This window comes from Blennius ocellaris (genome assembly GCF_963422515.1).
Source record: "Blennius ocellaris genome assembly, chromosome: 9".
Classification (NCBI taxonomy): domain Eukaryota; kingdom Metazoa; phylum Chordata; class Actinopteri; order Blenniiformes; family Blenniidae; genus Blennius; species Blennius ocellaris.
The window spans coordinates 12798792-12824583 of record NC_137658.1 but is presented as its reverse complement, the minus strand read 5'-3'; the positions used below and the strand labels follow the sequence as shown (position 1 = coordinate 12824583).

At 43.1% G+C, this 25792-nt stretch overlaps 1 protein-coding gene across 1 annotated transcript; it reads left to right on the top strand.

Annotated features, from left to right (window-relative positions):
• Nucleotides 1-645: 645 nt before the first annotated feature.
• n4bp3 (NEDD4 binding protein 3) lies at nucleotides 646-25792 on the top strand. The gene is made up of 10 exons (XM_080502532.1): nucleotides 646-708; nucleotides 21092-21372; nucleotides 21510-21675; nucleotides 22298-22510; nucleotides 22822-22943; nucleotides 23091-23286; nucleotides 23370-23462; nucleotides 23553-23804; nucleotides 23931-24189; nucleotides 25116-25792. The coding sequence occupies exons 2-10, from the start codon at nucleotides 21125-21127 to the stop codon at nucleotides 25487-25489; spliced, it is 1923 nt and encodes a 640-aa protein (XP_080358658.1). The 5' UTR covers nucleotides 646-708; nucleotides 21092-21124; the 3' UTR covers nucleotides 25490-25792.

Sequence of the window (25792 nt, the reverse complement as noted above, 5' to 3'; positions counted from 1 at the left end):
AACATGAACAAATCAAAACCCACACACTCACACCCCATGGCCAACATGAAAAAAGTGAAAAGGGGTAAAAGATACATATCCTACATTCATATAATAAGGACAATACATAGTCGTTGAAAAACAAACCCAGCTTGTCATTCAATATGAGGTTATTGTGTTGAAAATGCCTTTTTAAGCACATTTGAATCAAGTGGGATTAAAATCCCTCCAAATATATTGTTTTACTGAGTTTCTTTCGATGGTAACTCAAATTCATGCAAGCGGATTGTCATTTGGAGACATGCAATTTGTCACATTTTTAATTAAAATAGCTGCAGTAATTGACATCATTATGGTAGGAATAGGATAACAAGTGTGTGGGCCCCGCAGAGTGCAATGCACCCACTAATCTGCACGGAAGATGGCGCTGTCCTCCCCCTGGATGTGAAGTGTGTTTGTGTGTGTGTGTGTGTGTGTGTGTGTGTGGGGGGGGGGGGGGGTCCGGTCAGTGAGAGAAACTCTTGAAAGCAGTGAGAGGGAAAAGCCTCGGTCCCAGTCTGCTCTGCTCGGTCTGCTCACCGCCAGCAGGCTGCTCTTAGTCCGCCTCCAGCGCACGAGACCCGGGACAATAATAACACCCGCGGCTTCTACTTCTTCTTCTTCTGTCCACCTTGCAAGAGACCAAGCTGCACCAAACTCCTCCAGAAGATGTCCCGCGTGCAAACTATGGTGAGTTTGGATTTATGGATCTGTTTATTTATTTATTTTTCTGCCCCGCATGCACTTGCGCCGCTACAGCCCGGATGAGTCGGTGCACGTGGATGATGACAGCCTGGTCGAAACTTCATGCTGAAAGAGAAGAGACTTGATGATCAGCTTGGACTGTGCAGATTAAAGTCTTTGAACTAATGAGACAGTGTCGCTCGAGACGGGGCCGCAGTTTTCAGTGGTTAAATCAGGGTTAATCCTCACAGCTCTGTGTGCGTGCGTGCGCGTGCACGCACGCAGGAGGAAGCACAATATATATATATATACATATATATATATATATATATATATATATATATATATATATATATTGGGCACACACACACACCATTTATCTCTTGTCACTTTGCAGCTCGGGTGGTCTCCAGTGCACTGAAGTGTTTGGCTGTAAACGTTTTTTGTTTTTTTTGAGGGGGGAATCAAGCTCACACTCCAGGGTCGTCAGATGCTCAGGAGTTTGAGGGGACAAAAGCTGCTTCTCTCTGAGTGTGTGTGTGGGTGTGAGTAGGGGGGTGATGGAGGTGGTGAGGGTCTCCTGTCTCAGTCTTGGGGACTGCCAGGCTGTCGTCGTGGAGACCAGAGGCCACCGGTGACCTCTGACCCGTGGGCTCACGGAGCGTTGCAGGAAGAGCCGGCTGAATGTGATTGTTATAGGCGTACGCTGACGCAAGTGGAGTGAGCAGATCTGACAACAGGGAGACAATAGATATGTGGGCTGCTGCTGGAGACTGCGTGGTAACCAGGACTGTAATTCCAGATTAAATTATAGGGGGGGGATTCAGAGAGGTGATAGCGAGGTGACGCTGCCGTCTCTGCCGATGTGAATGTGCTCATCACTGCCTGGCAATCACCATGATGGCTTAACTGTTGTTTAGGGGTGAAGTCACACACACACACACACACACACACACACACACACACACACACACACACACACACACACACACACACACACACACACACACACACACACAAAACATTTCTTTATCTCACCCATCCCACTTCATTTTCTCGAAGAGGTGGCAGAGTCCAGATTTTGCATGTCAGTCTTGCTGTGCTGGAGTTTTTGTAAACATGTTCCTTCTGGTGAGTCAGAAGGAGGTGAGGGAAGTCAAATCTGTGCTTTTAAACACACAGCGTTTAAATCAATAACACAAAAGTATCCATGTGACTTAATACCACCAGTAGTTACTTGGAGTGTGTGTTTTCTGGGGACTGAAAATGTTAGTTTTCACTGATGATAATGTCGGATTCCTACAAGTGTAATGTCTATAATTAATTGTAATGCTATGGTTATGTAATGTTCATATCTCAGGTCCACATTTTTTGAGGTTTTTTTCTTTTTTGTATCCATCTCAGTTCTTTTTTTTTTTTTTTGAAAATCTGTATTTAAATTGATGTATGTAATCTATATTTTAAAGCTACGAATAAGGAGAGTGTGGCTTTTGTAATTGTTTCATGTTATTGAGTTTAACAGCACATCCTGCTAGAGCTCAGTCAAAGGCAGAGTTTGGTTCAGTTCAGTCCACATCATGTCTTTTAATGCCTTCCAGCTCAAATATGCCCTAAATCTATGCACAGTGTCATCATGAAGCTCTGTAAAACACAAATACACACTGGGCATTGGCCGCCATGTTGGTTTGCTCCCTCACTAATAAAATGTCTTGAGTTTCAGTGTTTTCACATTAGACACCAAAACATGTGGACCGTCACAGATGAGAATTGAACCACTAATATTTCTTTGGATTGAAAAGCAACTTTTTAAATGACCAATGCCACCGTTGTCCCATACATCCTTAGCATAACCTTTTACAGCCAACCAACCATATCACTTTCTTTTTCGAGTAAAAGCAATGTGCTTTTGATCCTCTCCGCACTATTTCTTGCCACCTTGTGGAAAGTGGAATGTTTGATCAAAAGTGTAATGATGTCTATCTGCTAAGTGAGAGCTCGCTGAGACTTTTGACGACAGCGTGTGAACGCGGTCTGACTCGTTGCTGCTTTTCTTCTCGGCAGAATCATTCAGACAGCTGATGTGCCGTCTACGTTCAGCTGTTGTAAGACTCCCAGGGGGTGGACACTCCCCTATGTGAGTTTGCTTGTGTGCATTTGTGTCTTGTGTGTGCCTCCATTGCTGTCATTAACGCAATGACAGCTGATGAAACACTAATTCTGCTGACCACCCGATGTCTGCCGGCCATTTGCTTCGTGTTGCCCAACCTAAGATTAGAGGATCTGAATTGCTCCTCCAAGCACGGGAGTGTTGAATGAAGTCCGCGCCTGTGAGTTTGTTGTGCAAATACTGAAGGAGCAGCAGAAAGTTTTATTTTTAAGCAAGAACGGAAGCAATTCAAGTTCACTATTGTAATGTCGATTTCCAGTACAATAAATACAGTGACCTTTTTTTTTTTTTTTTGCGTTTCTTCGCGTGTAAGTGCGTGGCAGGTCAGTCATGCATACTACACTCCACCAGATGGTGGAGCGAGCACCGCACAGCTGTAATGGTCTTTTTTTTGACAGACATTTCCCCTTAGGCCAGCCACCTAATCAAACACTAATCAGCTCCTGTTCCACTCTGTAACTCCGGTCTTTCTTCTAAACTTTCTTTCCCTCTGGTTTTCTTTCCCTTTCAACCTATTCTCTTCCCCTATGCTCCTAATCTCGCGTTCATCCTGTTACCCCATTCTTTCTGCTCTGTCTGCGCTCATCCCCATAGACTCTTTATAGACACTGCCATGCCTGATCGCTCTGGGGAGAAAGTGTCATGCTCTTACACTTCCACCGCTCGCCCTCACTCATCTCCCCGCATGTGGCTGGTCCTGATCCGCTCTTTGAGCCGTCTGTCGCTGTGATTATAGCCTGGTCGGGTTAGAGAAATCACTGTGGGACCCGGTCAGGCGTGCAGAGCTGTCTTCCTTCATTCTGCCTCGCTTCAATGTAAGACTGTTTAGTGTTCTCACCTGAAAAGGACACAGATTTGCATGAGTTTATCTGCTGGAAATTCAGCAGGAAAGTGTCGGGAACCTCCAGCGTCATTCTGCTCCAGATAGTCATTTTGAGCTTTGATTACGGCTCAGGTGTATTTCAGTGAAAGCATTCCTGTGGTTTCCAAGCCCGAAACGAGTTCTTTTCCAAGTGTCAGGACAGAAAACACACCTGAGTTAATCATTATTGCCCAATTGACAAGTGTTTCCTTGTCGATGAAGATTGATCTCCCGAAGTTTGTAAACAATTCACGCACCTTCTCCTAATTACAATGACCCCCGTATTGCACCATAGTAGATAAAAACCAGGGTGTGTATTTATTTTGTATTTAGGGAATCTCCAAGTTGTCCTAATCAGTATTGTTTTTTATGTATCACGCTTTTATTTGTGCTACAAAAAGAAGGAGACTCATCGACTGCCTTGTATGTTTGAGTCAACTTCCTGTTTCAACAAAGTCATACAAATGAACAGATTAAGACAAAAACCTCTGCAGTTTTGTGATAATTCATATATATCACTTGCATTGGCGCAAGGAGAGCTCTCAAGGCCCAGGATAATGAAACCGTGTCTTATGTTTAGAGTATTATCTCCCTTTAAACGCCCAAGAAATGAGTTTCCATGAACAAACAACATCTTTGGCCTCTGTTTATGTGACACATTAGAGGACTATCACTTATTACACATTGTTAATATAATAATTTGGATAAGATAAAAGAGGTGAAGACACAACAGTTTAACTGCTGGAATGTATCTACTTCACAACATGTGCCAGCATGTCCATTTTGGGGTCTGAGTGTTATCTTGTTTTAATTCCCAGTGTATTTTCCAGTGAAGTGGAAACTAGTGCTGCGAGATATTACGAAAGAATGGGCTGCGCAGTAATGTTGTGTATTGCAATCTCGATAATATGACCTGCAATGAATGAACACTGAAGCATTATGGTGATGTCTGTGTGCTTTTGGATTTCCAAATGACAGTGCTCATCCTATTCTTAAACCCAATTGTAACTGCATGACTGCATTTTTCTTTCTTTTCTTTCTTTTTTTTTTTTTTAATAAAATGCATGTCTGCAGTACCACCAGTGTTCCAGAAGCACAGCAGTTGAAATTGTTGTTTTGTTTTTCATGCTTCTGACTGGCGAGACCCTATCAGGAATGAAACTATGTTTGCATAGTGAAACAAATTATTGCAATTGATAAAGAAAACCTGCAGTTCAGTCATTTTTTTTTTGGTTGCCACATTTATACTGTTGACATTGCGATAACGATAAATACACATTTTCAAAGTCAGCCTTCTTTATCTGTTGGAAACCAGAAATAACTCCACCAAGTCCCCATACTTCACACTTCAGCAGCACAGCTAATGTAAAGTACTGAACATCACAGATTTATCATGTTAAAGTGTGAGCATGCATGGGTGGATTTGGCATAAGGAGGATCTATCCATGTGGCCCACTTGCTCATTTCTGTCACTCAAAAAATCTCCCACTGCCAAATGAGCCAGATCTGGTAGATGCACTGTTTAATATTTAATTGCTCTGAAGTCTACTGTCCCGGGCATTTCCGGGGTTATTATCAACGGTATGGTTAGTTGACCTGGCACAAAACTACTGAACAATTGTGTCGTCCTCATGGGACAGGCAGGACCCTGTGACCTTCAGAGGGGAAAGGTCCGCGTGTGTTGGAGTCTGGACGGACCTCATACTGTGGCCTTTGTCTGTGAATGCCAGCGACTCAGAAGCCTGACAAAAATAACCGCTCCCTGGTGCTATCTCTGGCCTCGTCTTGTCCTGGGAGTATTGTCTGGTTAAACGAATGTAGCCTTCCTCCCTCGCGGTGTGTTCACCACATAGCTCAGCTTTATCGCTTCCTCATGTTTTTATTGATCGGGCTTATCTCCCTGTGAGGAGCACCCGCACTCACCTGTCTTCTATAGATACCAGCAGTGGTAGTTATCCTGTGTGTGTGTGTGTGTGTGTGTGTGTGTGTGTGTAAGGGATGGATCGTGTGCTATACTCAGCCCTTGCCTCTTTTATTTAGTCTGAAGAGTTGTAGTGTTGCAGAACAAAAGGCCACGAGTCAAAGCCCTCCTCTGTGAGTGGGCACTGTTGTATTTATATCTGCGCGTACAAGTTAGCAGCAGCCGCGGCTGTCTTCTTCTCCTACAGCATTTTCAATTTGCTGTCACATCCTGTGCTTTTACATAAAATCAATACGGCATATTTAAAGGTTTGAGTCCGTCAACATGTCACACAGGTTGCGAAGTGGATCCGGCTCACCGACCCTGTAATATTCCCCTTGCTCAAGCAATTATCACAAAGAAATGACTGAGTGGTGCCCGGTCTCTGTACAAGTATTTATATAAAGTGGTGTTAAGTTATAAAAACCCTCTAAATGTCATATCCTGTTTTTTCAAACAAAACTGACTCCAGGTCCTCAGACACACTGAGGTCAGGAGGCTGCCTCACACTGGATAATGTTATTACTCCAGAACCAGACAGCCAGCATTCACCCCCCCGGTTGCTGTTTCTTGTAACGTTATTGTCTTGGAGAGCTTAGGCTGAGGAAATGAGTCTAGCGTGAGTCGCTGTCGCCCCGTCTGGTTGACCGGTCGGACAGGTACAGTATCTATAAGCAGGCCTCGACTCGTCCCCCTCTGTGGTTTCTGCATTGTGTTTCCATTTATTGACTTCCACATTCCTCCTCTGTTGATCTTGTCTTCCCTCCTCCTGCTGTCACAAGCCCACCATTTTCTCATGCACTGATGAAAAAGTTTAAGCCAGTTCTTTATAGACTTCATGATGTAAATAAAATTTGTCGTGTCCTTAAACTAACTTTTTAGTATTGCAAAGTGACATTGTGCAAGTCATAGCACAACATTGACGGCAGGAACAGAGCCACAATTTGAGGTTGACTATAGTGGGAACAATAGATTAAAAATCTTTTGGTAATTTTGCGTAATATGACTTTTTTATGTTAATCATAATACCCATAATACATTTGATGGAGACATTTTAAAGTTTAGGATTCGGGCAGCACCTCAAACACTCCTCTTCCGGTCAAGTATATACAAATCCTATCCTGCCCTGCAGTCCTCTGTACATTTCCTCCCTGTGCTTCTCTCAGCCTCCTACGTTCCGAAATGCGAGAAAAACTTGTGCATGAGTAAATTCAACACTAAATTAAAACATTATATACTTTAACATGAGCTACAGAAATATGGAAAACAACTCAATGTAATAATGACACAACATATTTAACGTAGCATAACTCAGTGAAGCTGCAATAGTTACTGTCATTTCTGTGTCTGAATGCTTCTGTGCTGTGTTGATGCTTGTGAATTGTGAGTTGGTTCTGTCCCATCTCTTCACACACCTGATTTACCTTTCTTCAGGCCTCTCCAGCTTCCTCTTCTGAGCTGTTTTGTCAGCTAGCTGGGAGACTTGTACAAACTATCCGAGGAATCTGAGAATGGATATGCCTGTGGGGCCCAGACGTAATGACAGGGGTTGGGTGTCACCTGCTCATGTGTTAGACCGGCCTGCCGAGCTTTGATGATGAGAGTTATGCCCCACTTTTCATTTTTCAACATTATTTTCATCAAAGAAACAAAGAAGCAGCATAAAACATCACATTCTGGCACTAGAATGCTCTTAATAATCCCTCCAATTTGATCAGAGAGCATTTCTAGGTTGGTAAGGTGCTTTAATTAGTTGAGATTGCTGCGTGCCCGCCTGTTGGTGCCACCTTCAGGGAAGACCTCCTCCGCTGCCCTCAGCTCAGTGACCGACATCACATGGCGAAGACAGAAGAAAGCAGTCGCTCTCGTCTCAGTGAGGGGCAGGGAACAATGCCCTCTCTCTCTTCTCTCCTCAAATGTGAGCCCGGCCAGTTTGAATTGAGCAACTTGATATGACGCAGAACCCATCCAGTAACTTGGGAAAAGAGACTCACACACAGACTATTGTCCAGACGGTCCACTCTGACACACCCCCACACATGTCCTCATTTTTCCCCTCCTTCCTCATTTGCACTGTTATTTTTTCCCTACCCTCATCCTTCTTTCTCTGGTTGCTGCTGTCTTTCTGCTGGCCCAGGCCTAATCCCTCACGATTGTCTTATTATTTGTGGGCAAACAGGACACGCTGTGCTGCTGGTGTTTGTCTGATGGAGCTGTCACGGATATGTGCAGCGCAGGGTCTGAACTGAAAGCCAGTTGACATGCAGGGCTTTGTTTGACGAACTGGAGGAACAAGTCCAACCACACCAGTGCCCGAGAGGGCTCGCAGAGTGTACAAAGAGATGAGCAGAAATGCAGGCAGAGTGGAAGGTGTATGATGAATGGACAACAACTGTTAACCTTACATCCTTTCCTCTCTTGGATGACTCAAAATTGGCAGCTCTGTCATTTTCACTCGGCTCTCTGTATGAACGACAGGCCTGTCCTCCAGAGATGCTGCTGCCTGGATTTAAAACTATCAACAGCTTAGGATCAACTTAGCTGTTGAGATCTGAGCAAAGTCTTCCTGTTTAAGTCTGCAGGTCAGTGGTTTCATTACTTGCAGTTTTTTTTTTTTTTGTCCTTCTCATCCACGCACGTCCCAGCTGCCATCACAGACCGCGGAATGGGAAGTCACATGTCCTTATCATCAGGCGTGTGAAAAAGGGAAACAGCTTCAGCACAGGAGGGAAGTTCAGGTGGACACACACACACACACACAGGTAAAGAAGTGCTATATCTTACTTCTCTTCTATGTTAATAAACCAGTTTCTACGTTTATTTTATGGACACGCACTTTCATTATTTGCCTTTTTAAAATTGAAAAGGCTGCTGTGTGATACTCACCTAAAGTAAATGTGAAATATTGTTTGCTTTCCACAACTTTTTCAGGGGAAAAAAGTTGATGTATTTACATGCCACAGATCTAAATGTACTTTAAGTCTGGAGCTTAACCTGCCAGGAGAAAATCAAAACAACTCGATTGTTAATTACTTTGCCTGTGAGGAATGGTCGTTTGGATTTTTTAACTAAATCTTTTCTCCAGAGGTAATGACGTCACGCTGAGCAGCAGCCTCGACCTCTCCATTCATGCCCAGGGGCAGAGGAAAGATGCTAATTGATGGTTAATGGTGCCTAAATAATGATACACAGGGTTAATAGGTCCACAAGTGATGCATTTTCAAGTCTTCAAAACGCCGTCTCGCCCTTTCGTTTTTGTTATATGTAAATAAATCTTGCTCTGATCGTCTATTTGCGTCCCTGGAATTCCCCCTGAGGACTATTCATGACTTCCCTGTGTACACAAGATGATCATAAACTTTTCATTGAACTTCATTCACTCGCTTCCCACATTAAAGGGTAAAATTTCCCACCACAGCTTGAGGCAAATCTCAACACCAGACCATGTAAAAGTTTTTTTAATTCAGACGTTTGTGTTGTTTTTCTGGTGCTTTACTGTTTATAAACCCACGACAGGAAAGTTGTGCCCTGGTTTTGCTGCACAAGTAAGTTTCCCACCTTGCAGCTTCTCAGGCCCGGCAAACAACAAACACTCACTTTATTTACAGAGAAACACTAGTGGAGGAAAAAAGTGCTGATGCCCAGGTTGAGCATCAGCAAACGTCAGCATCGGGAATCGCTGCTCGACATTCCGGCTGCTTCGGTCTTCTTCTGGTGTTGTGGTGCAGATGAGATCAAAGAGAGCAGGCTGCGGTGTGATCAGCAAAAACATTTTAATCGCAGTCGCACTGTGCGCTGGTCGGTCCATATCTGCGTGCCTCTCTGGATCCTGATCAATTTTTAGCTACAGACCACACATTTTCCCAATTGTGCTTCTGCTGAGTGTGTGGTCTAACACTGGGGGCGTGTGCACACTCACCGCAGCTGTTAAGTGGAATTGGTTCAGGTGTGGGTCGATGTGGGAACCACTCGATTTCCATCGCAGTAATCGCAGCGCGGTGACTCCTGCATGAACCGCTCCAGGAAACAAAGAAGCCACAGAGAAAGAAGAGAAAGTCTCCGCTCACTCCCACCACCCTGCCTGTAAAGAATTTAATAAGAAGCCATCCCTCTTATGCTTTTGTCTTCGTCTGCTCAATTTAGCACTGTATTACCCCTGCACTCTGATTATGTGGCTGAATTATCTGTAACTAAACTCTTGATGTTGGTCTGCTGTTACCAGGCTGGTTCTCGTGGGAATAGAGGTGATTTGGATGAAGTTGAAAAAAAAAAAGAATCTTTCAAGGTCAACAAAGGAGGATACAGTCCACATGGACTCTGTCAGCCTTACAATCACTATATGAATGAACATTAATGATTACCCTGGGAGGAATGTGAAGAATGTGAGTTTGTTTCCTCACATTACTGGTATGTGGTGAAGGCCGCCTCTACTGATACCGGCAGTTGGCAAACACTGCATCATGTTTGCTTGTCAGCAAGGTGAGCAGAAACTAAAGAGAACATGATACCTTTCATCTGTCTGCTTTCTCACAAATTGTAATGATGCTATGTGGGAAGATATATATATAAAAAAAGAAAAACCCAAATAATCCCTTATGAGCAAGCAGAGGAGTTGGTGGAAAAGAAAAGCGACCAGGAAGCAAAGTAACTGCACCTGACTCAGAGGTGGTGGGTTTCTGCTTGCATTGGTTGGGATTAGGGCTGACGTATTGAAACTACAGCCAAGTATCCATTTTCTGCCAATTCTAAAGTTATAAATGAATGTGGAACACTTGACTTTGTAGTATTCCTGAGTTTTACTTGAACCAGTGAGCTTCTCAGCAAAATAGGGTAATTCAGCTAATTAAAGAAAAATGTTGCTGCTGGCCAACAACAGTGGCGGAATTAAATTAATGTAAGAGACGGAGTTGGCTAAAATTCACCTCTAATTTGTGGCCTGATCCTTTCACTGAATGCATTGAATTCTGTTTACCTGTCGTCGAAACCTATGGTAGTTTAACTATATCAATAATCCAGGGTGACCTGAGATATCAAATAAGATAGTTTTAAGCCCTCAAAAAAAAGCCTGATAGCTTCTGTGCTTTCCTCTTTTTTTAGAAACTCTATTGGTCTTCATAATGATATCTCAGAAACTAATGCTGTAATCCTCGTTGCGTTGCAGTGATGCTCACAATAAAGATATAAACATTTAATTTCTGTCAGCTCTCAGTGTGTCAGTCACTGTGCTCTGTGTATTAACACCTGAACACGGCGCCAAATTCATCATCCTGACGAGGTCGAGGGATCAAAAACAGAAAAATAAAAGATGGTGCCAGAATGCATCATGCCCGGTTTGCAGACGTTACACAGACAGTGTAAAGAAGCAATGCCTCAGCAAGTTCAGGATGTCGGACACTCGGAAATAAGTCTGTATATTTTGAAGGAAAATAAATGGCAGAAATTTAGTAGTGTGTTATGTACTCACTTCATAATAAAAGTATGGTGAAACTCAAATGTATTAGCCTGTTTTCATGTTGTTAGTGGGCGTTAGTGTGCGATTTTTGGGTTCAGGTTAATCTCGGGGCAAGTGTTGAGCAAGAAGTCATTCAGGTTTCGTCTGCAGGATCAAAAGTCAATGCATGAAAACGTTTGTGTGGTTAATGCTATTAGTACTGATCTCTTCTTACTACAGTCAAACACGCATACATATATTTACTCACAGCCTCACAGGGGTTAAAGTTTCGTATTGTGTAATGAGTCCAGGTCACTAAATATTGAGGATGTTAACCACGCTGTTACCACTAAACCACTGTTGGAAGGGAGCTCGAGCAGAAGTAATATAAATAATAAATACATCCAATGGTGCTCTTGGGGTAAGGTGGAGGGCCTGTGAACTCTCTCCCTTGGGTGCTGTCTTCTCCTAATGAAGCAGCTTTACGTAACATCAGTCAGATCCTGATCAATAAGGTTCCACCAGTGCAACCAGTCACTTCAGATAACCCCAACGTGGCTACTGTAGTCCGAGGCAGTAATTGAATTCTGTGCAGAAATACAATACTGTAGAGTCAACAGCAGTGGGAAAAGCCGAGGCTCCCATCAATGTCCTAACGGTTACAAAGTGAGGAAGTCCACCTCAGCCGCTCTGCCTCAAAGGAAGTCTCGATTGATTTAGTGGAGTGACTTCAGGCCACAGCCAGACAGGTATGATCGGGACTCCTGAGACCTCTAATAGAGCCTGAAAGCTCGTGAAATGAAACTAGTTTTACTGCAGCTTTCCTGAGGAAGCTGAGTTTTGTTTTTTTCTGTCTGAAGTTGTGGTAGTTCTAGTCTGCTTCGGTGAGTGATCACAGATAAAGAACCAAAGGTTTTCAGAATTTACAGCAAAAAAAAAAATAGGAAATCACATTTGGAAAAGACTGGAATGCCAAAATAATAAATATATATAAATAAATATAAATAAAGCTTCTCTGCCATCACTTTATGACAACTGATTTATCTTTATAGCAATAAATTCCCCTGGAATGCATTTTAGAGTATTAATATAAATATTTAGATATTAAATATTAGTTGATGGGGGAAGTGAAAGACTCCAAATAATGTCAATTTTACATTTTTATTGTGACATCACAATCTGCAGTTTTGAAGGTGTTTCAAGTGGCTTGCGGTCAAGAATTTAGTAAAACCAAAGAAAACATTGAGTGCAAACATGAAATCAGGAAATCCTAATAGTTCTGTTTGCATTTGTAAGCTGTTGAGTAACCCTAAATTTCCTGTAGGTTTGACCTTTTCCCCCATAAAATGTATATAAATGCAAAAGACAAGTAAAATTCTCAAGTCAGATGGACATGAAGTCTTTGCATGAGGTCCAAGTCCAGTTTGCTTGTTGCTGTGTCATTTCTTACTGCGGCTTAATGAGAACAATAAATCCAAATAAACTGATGATTGCCTAAAAAAAAAAGCTCTACATTGATGATTGTCCATTTTTCTTAAGATGGGATCACTTTCTGAACGGTATAGCATAGAATTGCAGAAGCAATAGTGTTATTTTCAATTTGAAAGATCTGGTGTTAATGACAGATTGAACTCTCCTTTATTAATTAAACATTGCATCATCATGCCTGATGGCAAAAGGAGAGCAAAGCCAATCAATGCTCTGCCTTTGAGACCTTCCCTGAGGCATCAGGCACTTCAATCCAGCATGGGGGCAATTGTAAAAGTTTATCCTTCATGAAATGTTTAAATATTCAGTATTCATCCGGAGTAGAATGGCCTATCAGTGTATAACGCCAATAGAAGCAAAGTAGCTGGATAGTATGTTCCCTATGATGTTGAATGAGCCTGATCAATGATATTTTATGGCATAAAAGCTCCTGCAGCATTTCTTTCCACGTCACAGCTGATAGTAAAAAAAAAAAAAAGCGCCTGTGTCTGCTCTGAACTGCCTGTCTGCCCAGTAGCACCCTGTATCTATGGCAGTGACCAAATATGACCTTTGACCTCTGTAAAGAGCGGGGTATTCATCATCAATAGGCACAGTGTAAGACTGAACACTGGGCTTTCAGCTTTAGCACCTCCACATCAAGCTGCCAGTAAATCATGTCTGACTGAAAATCTCACTATGACATGGGAGTCTGTCTATTATGAGCTTTCTCCTTTTCTTATTTGGGAAAACAGCAAAAATCATCTTGAGGCAGTTGAGCTTGATTTTGGTGCCCAATCATTTTATTCACATCCATATATGACTCCCGTTAAGTCCAGGATAATTTAACGACTCGTTTCGCAAAATCATTCCTCCATTAGATAGATAGATAGTAGATAGAAATCGTGTTTACCTAATTGTCTCCCATCTATAAATGAAGTTACAATTAGAGACTTTAGCACCGTGCTGCTCTGCTGTCGTGCCCTGCAGGTGGATCCACTCTCTCTCTCTCTCTCTCTCTCTCTCACTCATTACGCTCCAGCGTGTAAAAGTTAATCACAGAGTGGAGCTCTTCTTCAGTTCTCATGTTGTGAGTTTCCTTCCTGGTCCGCCTCGGGCACGACTCACCCTTCTGCTGACAACAGACGAAGACAAAGTTACGTCAGAGGAAAATCACAAGCGCATCTACATACATTCTCTTGTGTCTCTGTACATCACTGTGCGTGCGTTACATTTACTAAAAGCTAAATCTGCTCTCTCATCAACAAGGGATTTTTCTGAAACTGTACATCTCTTTCTTTGAAGACACTTGATACAAATATTCCACAAAATCTCTTTTCTTCTTTAATTTCGGAAGGAGTGTCTATCTTGCTGCTACCAATATTACACACAGTAGGTTGCTGCAGCAATTCATTGCAACTTGCACCACGGACGTGGCTTGTTTTGTTACTCCCTGCTCGGGTTCCCCACATTAAAGTTAACGTAACATGATGCACAACCAAGGTGGACAAGTTTCCCTCAAATATAAAATCTGGATTATTTGCCATTCTCGTGGTATACTTTTGTATACCATGTATCTATTGTATAGAATTATAGGATTGTATCTATTAGAGTAGATCTATAAGGCCTGTCCATCTTCCAAAAAAATTATTTAAAATCACTCGTAATTTGTTTGGATAAATCCAAAAGAAATAAAAAAAAAACAAAAAAAAACTTCTCTACTTCCTATATGATACACATGAACTACATGATATAGTTTTTCACAAATTAGTATAAATGTATAATCGAGCTATGTTTAAAAAAAATGAATCAGTAAATCAACGAAGCAGATGACAAACACGACAAAAGACTGAAAATATGGCGTTAACCCACTGGAGACATGAGAATGTCCGTGTTGTGTCCAAATGGGAGACACTTAATGTCAAATGCACATTGATTTAGAGTCAAATTCATCCAGAGTTTAATGAAGAGAAACAGAACTGGTGTAGTTTTCTTCACCAGTGTACATGGCTGCCACGTTGGGAGCAGTTTGAGGTTCTTGCCCAAGGACTTTTTAATATATGGACAGTCCAACTTTGTGAGTCAACAACAGGAATGATAAAGACAGTAAGTTTCCAACCTTCAGATATTGGTTTCATTCAGATACTCTCACATTTGTCTTTTTGGACTCTTCATACTGATTGGAGGCAGGTGAAACTGAAATCTCTGAGCCGAACTATCTCTACATAGTTTATCTCGACCTTGACTGGAAAGTTTGCTTATTTGGAATTACATAAAAAACATGTAACTGGTCAAAAAGCCAGTCAGTTTGTCAACACATTTCCATGAATACAGACTCAGCCCCAGACTTTTTTTTACAAATGAATTCATTCTCACAGTGATGACATTTTCTACATTTTGTCTTTACAGGCAAAAAAAAACCCCAAACACTTTTAGCACCACCAGCTGCACTGTGGTATACTGCTTAACACTCTCAACCGCGTCCATGAGTTTTCTCATTGTGAGCTTTCTCTGGTGTCCTCCTACATTCCAAAACATACTTGTTAAGTAATGGGTGACTCAAAATTAGTGTGATTACATGTCTCTCTGTATTATCACTGTGAGGGACTGCTGGGATGGATGGATGGAACTGCTTCAATGGCCATTCACCTTCAGTCTTACTGTCCTCTTTCAAGATGATTACCTTGTTTCTGCAGTTAAATGTGACAGAAACAGCAACACTGTGTAAAAGCTCTGACACTGTAACAAACAGCCACAGTGTGCAGTCATGGCCCCATATGCTGGTTGGAAGTGTTTCTAAAGGCGGGCAGCCTGGCTTTCAGTGTAGGTGTTAAAAACATTGCCGCAGCTCTCGGTAGACAAGATTAAATAAGGGTAGCTGCCGATTTGGTAATCGCTCAGTTGCGTTTTGCACAACTAACATCTGTGGAAAGACTAGCGAGAGCAGCTTTGATAGAGCTTATATAATGTAACAGTGTGCGGCGCTGTGTAGGAGTTTCAGATATAACCTGCAAAGTTACCCCACAAACGTAAACAAACTTTGATAATGATGAGAGAGAGGAAGAGGGCAGAGGATGTGGAGCTGCGAGCTGTTGTGTGCTGCTTTTTTTTTTTTTTTTTTCAGGTGTGTGCTGATTGACCACTGCAGACACACAGACAAGTGTGTGCGAGGGGTCCGTGGGAGTGAGCGTTTTGTGCATCAAAAAACTGACGAGCCCGAGCTTGTGTTGTGCAAAGCATCTTTGGAATTTGGCTCCTGTGTCCTCCTCGCCGCCGCCTGAGTCCCGGTGCTGAGCCGTGTGTCTGTAAGCCTATGAAAAGTGCCCCTCTTCACAGTCAGCCTTTTCATTGAAGGCTTTTTTTTTTCTACTGATGGAATATTTTAGAAGAGATCACCCTTGAGGCCCCCCCTCTTAAAAAGCCGTTTGCTTTGTTTTCTTTGAGGTTGTAGTGAAGTTGCTCTCCAAAGGACATTTGAGCATGCAGAGGAGTTTATCTAGATTATCAATATTTAGGAGATTTGCAGATAACAACAGCAAAACTCATACAGTATATAAATGGTAAACCAAAAGCAGCTCTTGATAAATGATGTTCTGACATGCTTTATTGAGGGGGCATGTAAATGACGTACGATAGACTGAAATTAGATATGTGGCATTGTCCTTCTCTGATGCCTGTCACATATTATTTTTTTATTATCTGCCCTCAATTCACTGTTTCGCCATACAGTATCTCTAAATTATGCATCCACCAGGGTCAGAGTTGGCAAACACACACTTTCTTTTTAAGTTTGCGGCCATGAATTTGACCTAATGCATCAATAATCTTCTGAAGCCTTTACTTTCACAAAGTTGAGTGGAACTATATCTTATGTGGTCGTTTTCTGTGTCTTCTCAGACTGGGCGGGATAAGAGTTTGAACGTTGACAATTTGTCTGCCGTGGCTCGCTGTGGTTGAGTTAATATCCAAACGTGAGAGTTGAATGTGGTTGCACATTGCAGTGCAGTGTTTATTATACGGCAATTATTTTTCTGACAACTCACTTGCTAAGTTTTTTTTCTTTCTTTTTTCTTCTTCATTTTCCAAATGAAAGTGCTGCCAGTCTGTATTGTTTTTATGAGACAATATCACTTTCCCAACTATTTTAACTCTCTTTTAGCTGCAGCACTGCCACTGGGAGGGGGGCTGGGGTCTCTCTCGCCCTGACAAGTGGTGGACAGCGGCATGGCGGCTGCACAGTGCTTTTATATGTATAATACACTAACCAAGTAATACTTCCTTAGCACTTAATGTCGCAGATTCAAGTAAAGATGAGTGTAAGTCGTCTTCAAAGCACTCCCTTTTATGTTTAATCAGAGTTAGCAGCTTTTGAAAAGGTTCATCTCTGCTTTGAAATTAAGCATAAATCAAGAAGCGGCTCCTTTTCAATTAGACTGAAGTTGTTTGAGCCTGCAAGGAGGCTCAAAAGGGGAGCCTGGTGCTCTTTGATGTGCGCACGCGCATTTGCGTGTGTGATTTAAAGAGGTGTGTTGTATTTCAAGGCCCCTTGGCTAGAGTCGTGGCCTGGCTGTAAATCTGGCTCTGGCTCATAAACTAGGAGGCAATTATGGAAACAACTGGATGCAAGGTTTCTTGAGTCCGACAAAATTTGTGGTGACAGGATTTTCCTCTTTTTTGGATGGATTGGAGATCACATTAGTTTTGCCCTCTCTCACCTCCGTGTTCAGATTCCCGTCAGGCATCGATTGGCCTCCAGTGTATTTGGTAGACACAAAGTGAATGAAGCACTGGTGCTAAAAATACTGCGTCAGACCTTGACCAGTGGCCATTATTGTTTGACACACTCATGGTTTATTCATCAAATGCATACAAACATACTCCCCGAGCACGACCTGCTCTGACTCACATGGTCCATGTCTTCCTCTGACCCTGGACACACTCTGAAACACTCAGAACAACTGGCTGGGCGGCACCCTGGAAATAATTCATCTACAAACTTCCATATTGGGCTTTATTACATTCATCACCATTGAGTATCGGACGCCTTTCCTCAGCCTGAGTCGTATGCTTTAATGGGAAGTTGTACATTGGGGGAAATTGTACCTCATGAATTTAAACATGAGCAGATTGTGCCGCTTTGATCTTCGCCTTGACTGAGAGCCCTGGATGGAGTGGGCTGCAACTGCTGCTACACAGCTCTCTTTGCCTATTTCAAACATTTGCATAATTGTTATAACTGTCAAGGCGAGCAGTGCAAAACACTGCATAAATGTGGATTGTATTAGAAACAAGAAGAGATGTCAGTGAGCCGTTGCGGGTGTCTCTGCTTGTACACAGATGTCTGTGTGTGTGTTTAAGGTGGTGAGCATGTACTGAGTGTAGAGCTGTCAGCCAGGCGTCAGGAAGGCCTGGTCGTTAGTTTGGGTGAGTCTGTGTTTGAATTTCCCTGCAGCCACACACAGCACCCGCCAAAGCCTTTTTGACTATGACACGACTATGACCACGTTTGAATCGTGACGTTGCAGGAAACGTATTCCTTCCAACAAAGTGCGAACCATCAACTTCTTAGTTTATTTACTATAACTGAAGCTTACATAGTGACAGTGTTAGCATGCTCGCCTCAAAACAAGAAGGCCAGGGTTCAATTATACCTCTACAGATTTTTGTGTGGGGACTTAGCGTTTTACACCTGTGCATGTGTAGGTTTTTGTCTAAGTGGCCCCAGATTCCTCCCACAGTGTTAAAAACTTGCTTGTTGGCAGAAGTTTGTCTGTCTGTCCGTCCGTTTGTCCGTCCTGGTTGCACATTGTCAATCTCCCAGTTTCAGATTTGATTGGCTCCACCTCCCTGCTACCATAAGTTGCATAAAGCAGCTTTACAACATGGAGGGAAAAAAAAAAATCGATGAGTCATTAAGTGACGAGGCTTCACTTTATTTTTCCATTTTTGTTCACAGAAATGCAGCAACCAGCAGGCAAAAAAAAAGATGGAAAACAAATCTGTGGTGCATTCAAGGACTCCATTGAGGCTCATGACTCACCACAGTGCAAAACATTATGAAACCATCACTATTCTTTGAAAGCATTTATGTTTACCTGGGGCTGTATGACAGGTAATTGTTTTGCATTCCCCGCTCAGAGATATAGAATGGTGGTTTGAGTCAGGGCCCTGGCAAAAATTTGCATGTTCGCCTCATGTCGTTGTGCTTTTACTTACATACAGCAGCTTCCACATCCAGTTTTAAGACATGCTGGTCAGATTATTTAGTTATCTGTCTTATTTTCGTTCTTTCTGATCACTCCTTGTAAATCTTATCTGATTGCATAAATAACAAAACTGTTTAAGACCAATTTGTATCGTCTTGCAGACAACTTCTCTGCAGCATGCCACCTTTTTGGGATTCTTTTTTTTTTTTAGGACAAAATGCTGTACAGACCTTTGACGTTTGTGGTGAAGATAAGACCTGACGATTGGTTGTAAGAAGACTAAAACAAATCAATTATATGCCCATACAGCCATTAAAAGTCCACCAGTTCCCCGGGTGCCACATCAGCCTGCTGAACATGAAGGGAGACTTTCCCCCCCCTCGGGTCCTGTTTATAGTCGGAAAGGACCGGAGCGTGTTCAAGTGGTTTATGGCTCCAGGAATGCTTTATGACTGCTGTGGGTGTTTATGCTCGGGAAGAGAGGGGGGTCACAGAGGTGAAATCAATAGTGATCCTTAATGAGGTTGTCTGAAAAGGAGGAAAGGAGGGGATATGTGAGTGTTTTAGAAAAAAGCTGCGGTGATGGATGAGGGGGAGTAAGTGGTTGTGGGGAGAGGATGTGCTGCGTTGGTTTGAAGAGGCTTAAAACTGAAGTCGATTCAGCATTTCATGTGGACTTTTGGGGTAATTTGGCATCTAATTTAGCTTCCAGTCAATCAAAAATGTTAATGAAATGATGTATAGATGTGATTGATAGAAAACATGGTATCACAACACACAGCCATCAGATCAGCTGAGAATCTATTGGAGCTGTGCTCGACTTATGAATACTTACTGTGCAATTTTCACGAGACACGGGGCATTCGTAAATAAGACAAGCTGCTGCAGAGCTTGTTTTCATTTTCTGATCTCAATGTGTCTCTGGTGCGCATTGTTATTCAGAGCACTTCTGTTTTTGTTTCTCCGTGTTGTTAAAGAAATGAGTTGTTGTAACCCAGTTGGATCAGGGTTACATAACAGGCTTATGATGTGACATATGCTGTCCTGCCTCAAAAAAAACCCAACAACATTATCCTCACGGAGTTCATGTTTCACTTGATCCCCTGGTCTTTTGATTTGCGTCTGGGAAAAACAACACACGCTGCTGAGAGGACAGACTGATTCTGTAAGAACAACAATTTAAAGGCATTTTCACATATTCTCTATTGTCCCATGGAGCGTTTAGCATGGTGGTCTGATTGTGTGTGCTGGTTTTATGGCGAGGTGATGTTGTGGGAAGCCGAGTTGTTTTAGCTGCACTGTGAGACAGCTGTCTGTATAGAGAGACACAGCTGATGAAACGTGTGTCAGCTCGTCCTCCAGGGACCTACAACCTGCTCACAGCAGTGACGGGACAAGAGGTGGAGTTCAATTTAAGTATGACAGTCTTGTTCAGTTTAGCACTTGTGCAACAGAAAAACATTTTTCCACTGAAAAAGGAGCTGAAGAGATTCATCGAGTTATCATTGCTTTTCCTGATCGCTTTGTGTTTTCTACTCGTGCGTCTCATACATGCATATTAAACAACTCTATACTGTTTCTTCTGCTAAAATGTGTATATTGGCAAGACGAGAGCAGCATCCTGCCCTGCACTTTGGGCATGGGCAGTGGTGTAGGGGGTATTCTCCCACAGAAATAGATGCATAGACACATTTTATTCTGTCTCAGTTGAAGGAGTTGTCTGTGGCCTTGTAGTGAAATAGAAGTTGACAGTGAAGACAAGTTGAAAGGCTGTTGCCAAAAATAACTTCATCTACACTCCCATGCATGTATAACAGAACAAAGATAGCAGTTCCATTAAATGGCTTTGGAAAGTGGGAGACGAGAAAAAAAGTTTTGCTCTGAGTTTGGTTTGCAAAAAGGGGATGTCGACAGTATCGGGTGAAAAAGAGACAGATGTTCTCCTTCTGTTGCTTCGTTGAACTACAACTCAACTGCATATGTGAAGTAGGAATTGTGGTGTGAGCATGTTCTCCCTGTACATGTGTGGGTTTTCTCCAGTTTCCTCTCAAAATCTTTATAAGCACTCTGTTCGGTTCATTGATGACAAGTTTGTACGTCTGCCTTTTACCCTTTGAAGGCTCCAGCTGGCTTAGCCATAAGATGAATGAATGCAATGCATGTCTTGCTTGAGTGAGGATTTTCTAAAGATTGAGAATACAATAGATTAACTTTTTTGGAGAATGAATCACAGAAATGACCAATGCTACCCAAAACGCTTAGTTTTTTGTCTTTTTTTTTGCTTCTTTGCCTACAGAGCAACTCACCGCCCGACCGTGTCCAATAATCAATGGCAACGTCAGTCCAGACTCTTCCTCTGACCCGCAGCCCCAACAAGAACTTCCGCAGCCCTTTCCCGGTCTCGCCTCTCTCCCCGCGTTGCAGCATGGGAAGTGTAGGGAGTCTGGTGGAAAGGCCAGATGTGTCTCCGACTAAAAACAACCGCGCAGTGCCACAGGTGAGACCCAAACAGACCAACGGCCTCCTGAAGAAGGGCTTCACTCAGAGAGAGCTGCTGAACTACCTCAACATCACCAGGTGGGCACGGCTGTAGAGAAGAGAGATACCGCCGTAACATTTCACAAGCAGAAGGATTTTGAAGGTGACGTTGCCTGCAGGGCACGTTAAAATGTGACGGACCTTGACCTCAGGTGACCTGCTGTGCTTCCAAACAGAAAAGAGCATAAAACGAGTGGTGACGGCAAGAAGGACCTTATCTCTGGCCTCAGCTCGGTCAGTGGCCGCGAGGACGACAGCGTTTTTCCCAAAGTCTACAATAAAGACGGCACCGAAGTAGATTTGACAAAGAACTCACTGCCCAGTGGGGGCAAGTATGAGAAGGTGATTTGTCTTTTTTTTTTTTTTTTTCAATATATATGTATATAATTATATATTGCAAAAAGGATAGTGGAACACAATCATTTCAGATGAGCAATAGTGCTTTCACTTCATCCAGAGCTCTTACAAGGGCATCCAAGACCCTTGATTGATTGGTACAGAGTCTCATTCACACATTCAGGCAAGGACACAGATGAATGACCTCCAATTGTCTTCTTTTTTAGATAATATATAGCCAATGAGATGCTGCAGGGCCTGTGGTAAATTGATCGGCATCACATTCATACATGTCTGGCAGCATGACGCAACACCACCGTAATCTGTTAGCAGCATAAATCAATCCCGCCTGTTTCCAGCTCACCAGCTCAGATTGAGAATCTGCCACTTGCTGTGTTCTAAATTTATTACCACAATCAAATACAACCCTTTTTTTTTTGTCTGCTCATATTGAGCAACACTAAGAACAGAGAGGGCGAAATAGCATGGATTTAATGGAAAAGTGGTGATTTATGTTCTGCAGCCCAACCTTCCTTTCACTGAATGAAGAGTTGTTGTTTTTTTTTTCCTAAAACCTCTTTGTGTCCTTTCTAAATGTTTTTGAATCTCCTCGGCTGTCCTTCTTCAGGGTCGTTTCAGGTCTTCCGCCTTCAAGCCAGTCACACCCAAGAACTTCAGCTCCATGCAAAACCTCTACCCGTCTTCCAAATCAGAAGACATGGATCATGGCCTTTCTAATGGGCTGCATAGAGCGTACGCCCATGTACCCAAAGCCGTGTCGACCTCTTCTTCCTCCTCCTCACCCTCCCGTCACGGAGGACCCACATCCAGTGGCAACAAGGTAACCTTACAACACTGCAACTTTATCTTTATTCAATTCCTGAAGACCAATGAGCAGTTACTCTGCCAAGAGGTTGTTAAATCTAATTCTTTGCTTGCTGGCCTGGTGGAAAATTGCCGCCACGTAACTACTAAATAGGCTTTGGATCTGTGACCCAGACCTTATGCTTTGATTACACATGCAGAACAGCTAGCTTATTGTGATTTTTTATTTTTTTATTTCACTTTCAACCATTGGTTTTGACTGAAAATGTAACATTTCTCAGCCCATTAGAATTAGTGATGCGTAACTGAGTAATTGTGATGTCTAAGGCCCTCTCCTCGGTGCGTGGGACGAGTCAGGAGGATGATAACCTGTCGGACTCGGGGCATAACTCCATGACCAGCTTGCCACCGTACCGGTCTCCCTTCCGCCCACACCTGGCTCATATCAGGTCTGCAGCGGCTTGATTTTCCTAACTACACTTTCTATTCTTATTCAAATTTTGGGCTGCTGTGCTTAAGTTTTCGTACTAAATGACTATGTGGGTGGCGATACGAGAGATTTTAATGGGTGTTCTTTCTTTCTTTTTCTACCCGAGTGCATCGATGGGTCACATCAACACCATTGGCTCTCTGGAACGCCCTCCTCTGGGTCTGAAGGCAGTTGGGACAGTGGGAGTGCCTATTGGGGAGATGGCCTGTCGCAGCATGGCCACTCTGAGCCGTCTGGCACCATATGGAGGGGAGGCTCCGCCTCCTTATGAATGGACGCTGTCCCTCTCTGTGGAGGAAGTGGTGAGGGCTGCATGTACTGGCGGATGGACGAGCAGGTCTGTGTGAGTTCCACGTTCTTCAGTCACGCACCATGTCTTGTCCAGGTGCGGGATCTGGAGGAGCGTCTGGTGGAGAAAGAACATGAACTCAAGCAGATGAAAAGAAACCTGGATGAGAGCGAGGGCGCGATCGCTCAGGTGGATCTCATTGTCTGCTCCTCAGTTATCGGCCAGTACACCCATCTGCTTTCGCTTTTCAGGCCTGACCCCATCTGCTCCTCCATGCAGGTTTTCGAAGGGAAACAGCGTCTGTGGGAGAAGGAGGTGGAGGAGATGAAACGGTTGTACGCTGCAAAGCTACGTCAGGTATCCCAGCATGCCCAACGTTCCCAGCGCAGCTTGCAGTTGGAGCTGTTTCGGGTTCAGCAGGAGAAGAGCCGACTGCAGGAAGAGCTGGATGGCCTGAAAAGGGAAATGAACCAAGATGCTGGAGCCATACCAAAACACACCAGTCCAACTCTTGAGGAAACGCAGTGGGAGGTAACGCCTTGGAATACAATGCATTGATCATTATGTGTAGCAATACAGACAAGTTAATTAAAAAAAATCCAGTAAAGTTGGGAGAATTTTTAACATCCCACCTCTTTCTTTTCCCGTCACTCACAGGTTTGTCAAAAGTCTGGAGAGATCTCCTTGTTGAAGCAGCAGCTGAGGGACTCCCAGGCGGAGGTAACCCAGAAGCTGAGTGAGATCTTCCAACTCAAGACGCAGCTCAGGGAAACCCGGACAGAGCTGCGCAACAGAGAGGGTCAGATCGATGCTCTGAAGCTCGTCCTGCAGGGAACTCAGCGGCGCCAATGTCTCTCTCAGACTGCACATGAGGACAGGAAAGGAGCTGACGAAAGTGCCGCACCAGGAGCGACAGGTATTTTTACATATTATTTACTGTCACTGCTCTGATTCTAAGACATTATTTTTAGTGGACCCGATGTTCCTTTGTAACACTGTAAAGCTCCTGTTTAATGTCCAAATGATATTTGATCTTATAGATTTAAGTACTTGTGTTTAAAAAAAAAAAAAAAAACTTTGGGGGAGTGCGAGTTGGTGATTGCACTGAAATTGAATTACACACATTGTCAAATAAATAACAAAGCACAAAGACAATCACAAAGATGCATATTTATTTCTTTTGAAAACAGAATTGGGAAATATCTTTGAGTGCAGAATGAGTGGTCAGATAGGTAATATTTCATAATTATTCAACTCGGTGCAGCAGGGGATCTGGAGACAATCCCGGCTATTTTGGGAAAAGGAAGGACACACACTGGACAGGTTCGTCACGGGGCAAACACAAGAAAGACAGAAATTGTGTGCCACATGCATAATGCAACGTATTGGATCCTCTATTTCTATCTGCCAGTCAATCCTTACAAAAACAGTACATACATGTTAATTACGTAATACTTGGAGAATGTTTTTTTTTTGTCTGTGATGACAAAAAGATTTCTGCAGACTTAAAATCATTGGGAAATAGTGGTAAATGGGGTACCTGTGCAAAAATACAACATAATGCATCCCTGAATAACTGAATTTATCTCTCATTAGTTTATAAATATATGTTTAATGTCAAGCCATGTGAGGTAGCACTAAATAGTTTTAACACCGCAGAAGGAGCTTTTCTGGGTTATTTTGAGTGACGTTGTTTACATGTTTAGTCCAAATATGTGACTATTTGAGTAACCAGGTCAGAAGCAAAAGTTCTCTGAGGATTTAACAGCAGCCGATGTCTTTCATCACATTTCCCCTCTGGTTCTGCTGGATCGTAGTTGAAGCCATGTGAACTCGTTGCAGGGGGGAGCGGGGGCCCTACAGAGGAGCGTCTGCGTGCGGAGCTGCTGCTGGAGCGACGCCAGAGCGAGGCCCAGGCCATGGCTTTCGAGGAGGAGCGGCGCACATGGCAGGCGGAAAAAAACAAGGTCATCCGCTACCAGAAGGAGCTGCAGGCCAGCTACCTGGACATGTACCACCGCAGCGAGGCGCTCCAGAGGGAACTGCACCAGCTGAGGGCCGGCAGAGAGCAAGGTGGAGGTGGAACAGGAGGAGAAGGAGGGACACTGGAACGGGAGGTGGCAGAGTTGAATAGTGAGCGAGCAGGTGAACAACAGGAAGGCACACATTCGCCTGGTTTGCCGTGGATAGAGAGGATCGAATCGTCTGAAATTTGAATGCGACTGGTCTGTTTGCAATGCAAAGTGTTTGCCTCCTGATGTCTGGAGTCTTAAGAGGGCTGTGTGTCTGCCAGAGAAAGAAACATAAACATAATAAAGCTTCGAAGTGGTGATCGAAACTGAGATAGTCAGTAAATATTCAAGGCTTAAAATCACTTATGTTTAAGTAAGAAATTATAAGTGTTTACCGCTGAGACAAAATGCAAGGAAAGTTTCATTATGAAGCTTCATTCAAGCAAGTCAGTGTTTTACAAAAACATGGAATTACATTGAAAGGATATTAAAATTACGTTTGATATA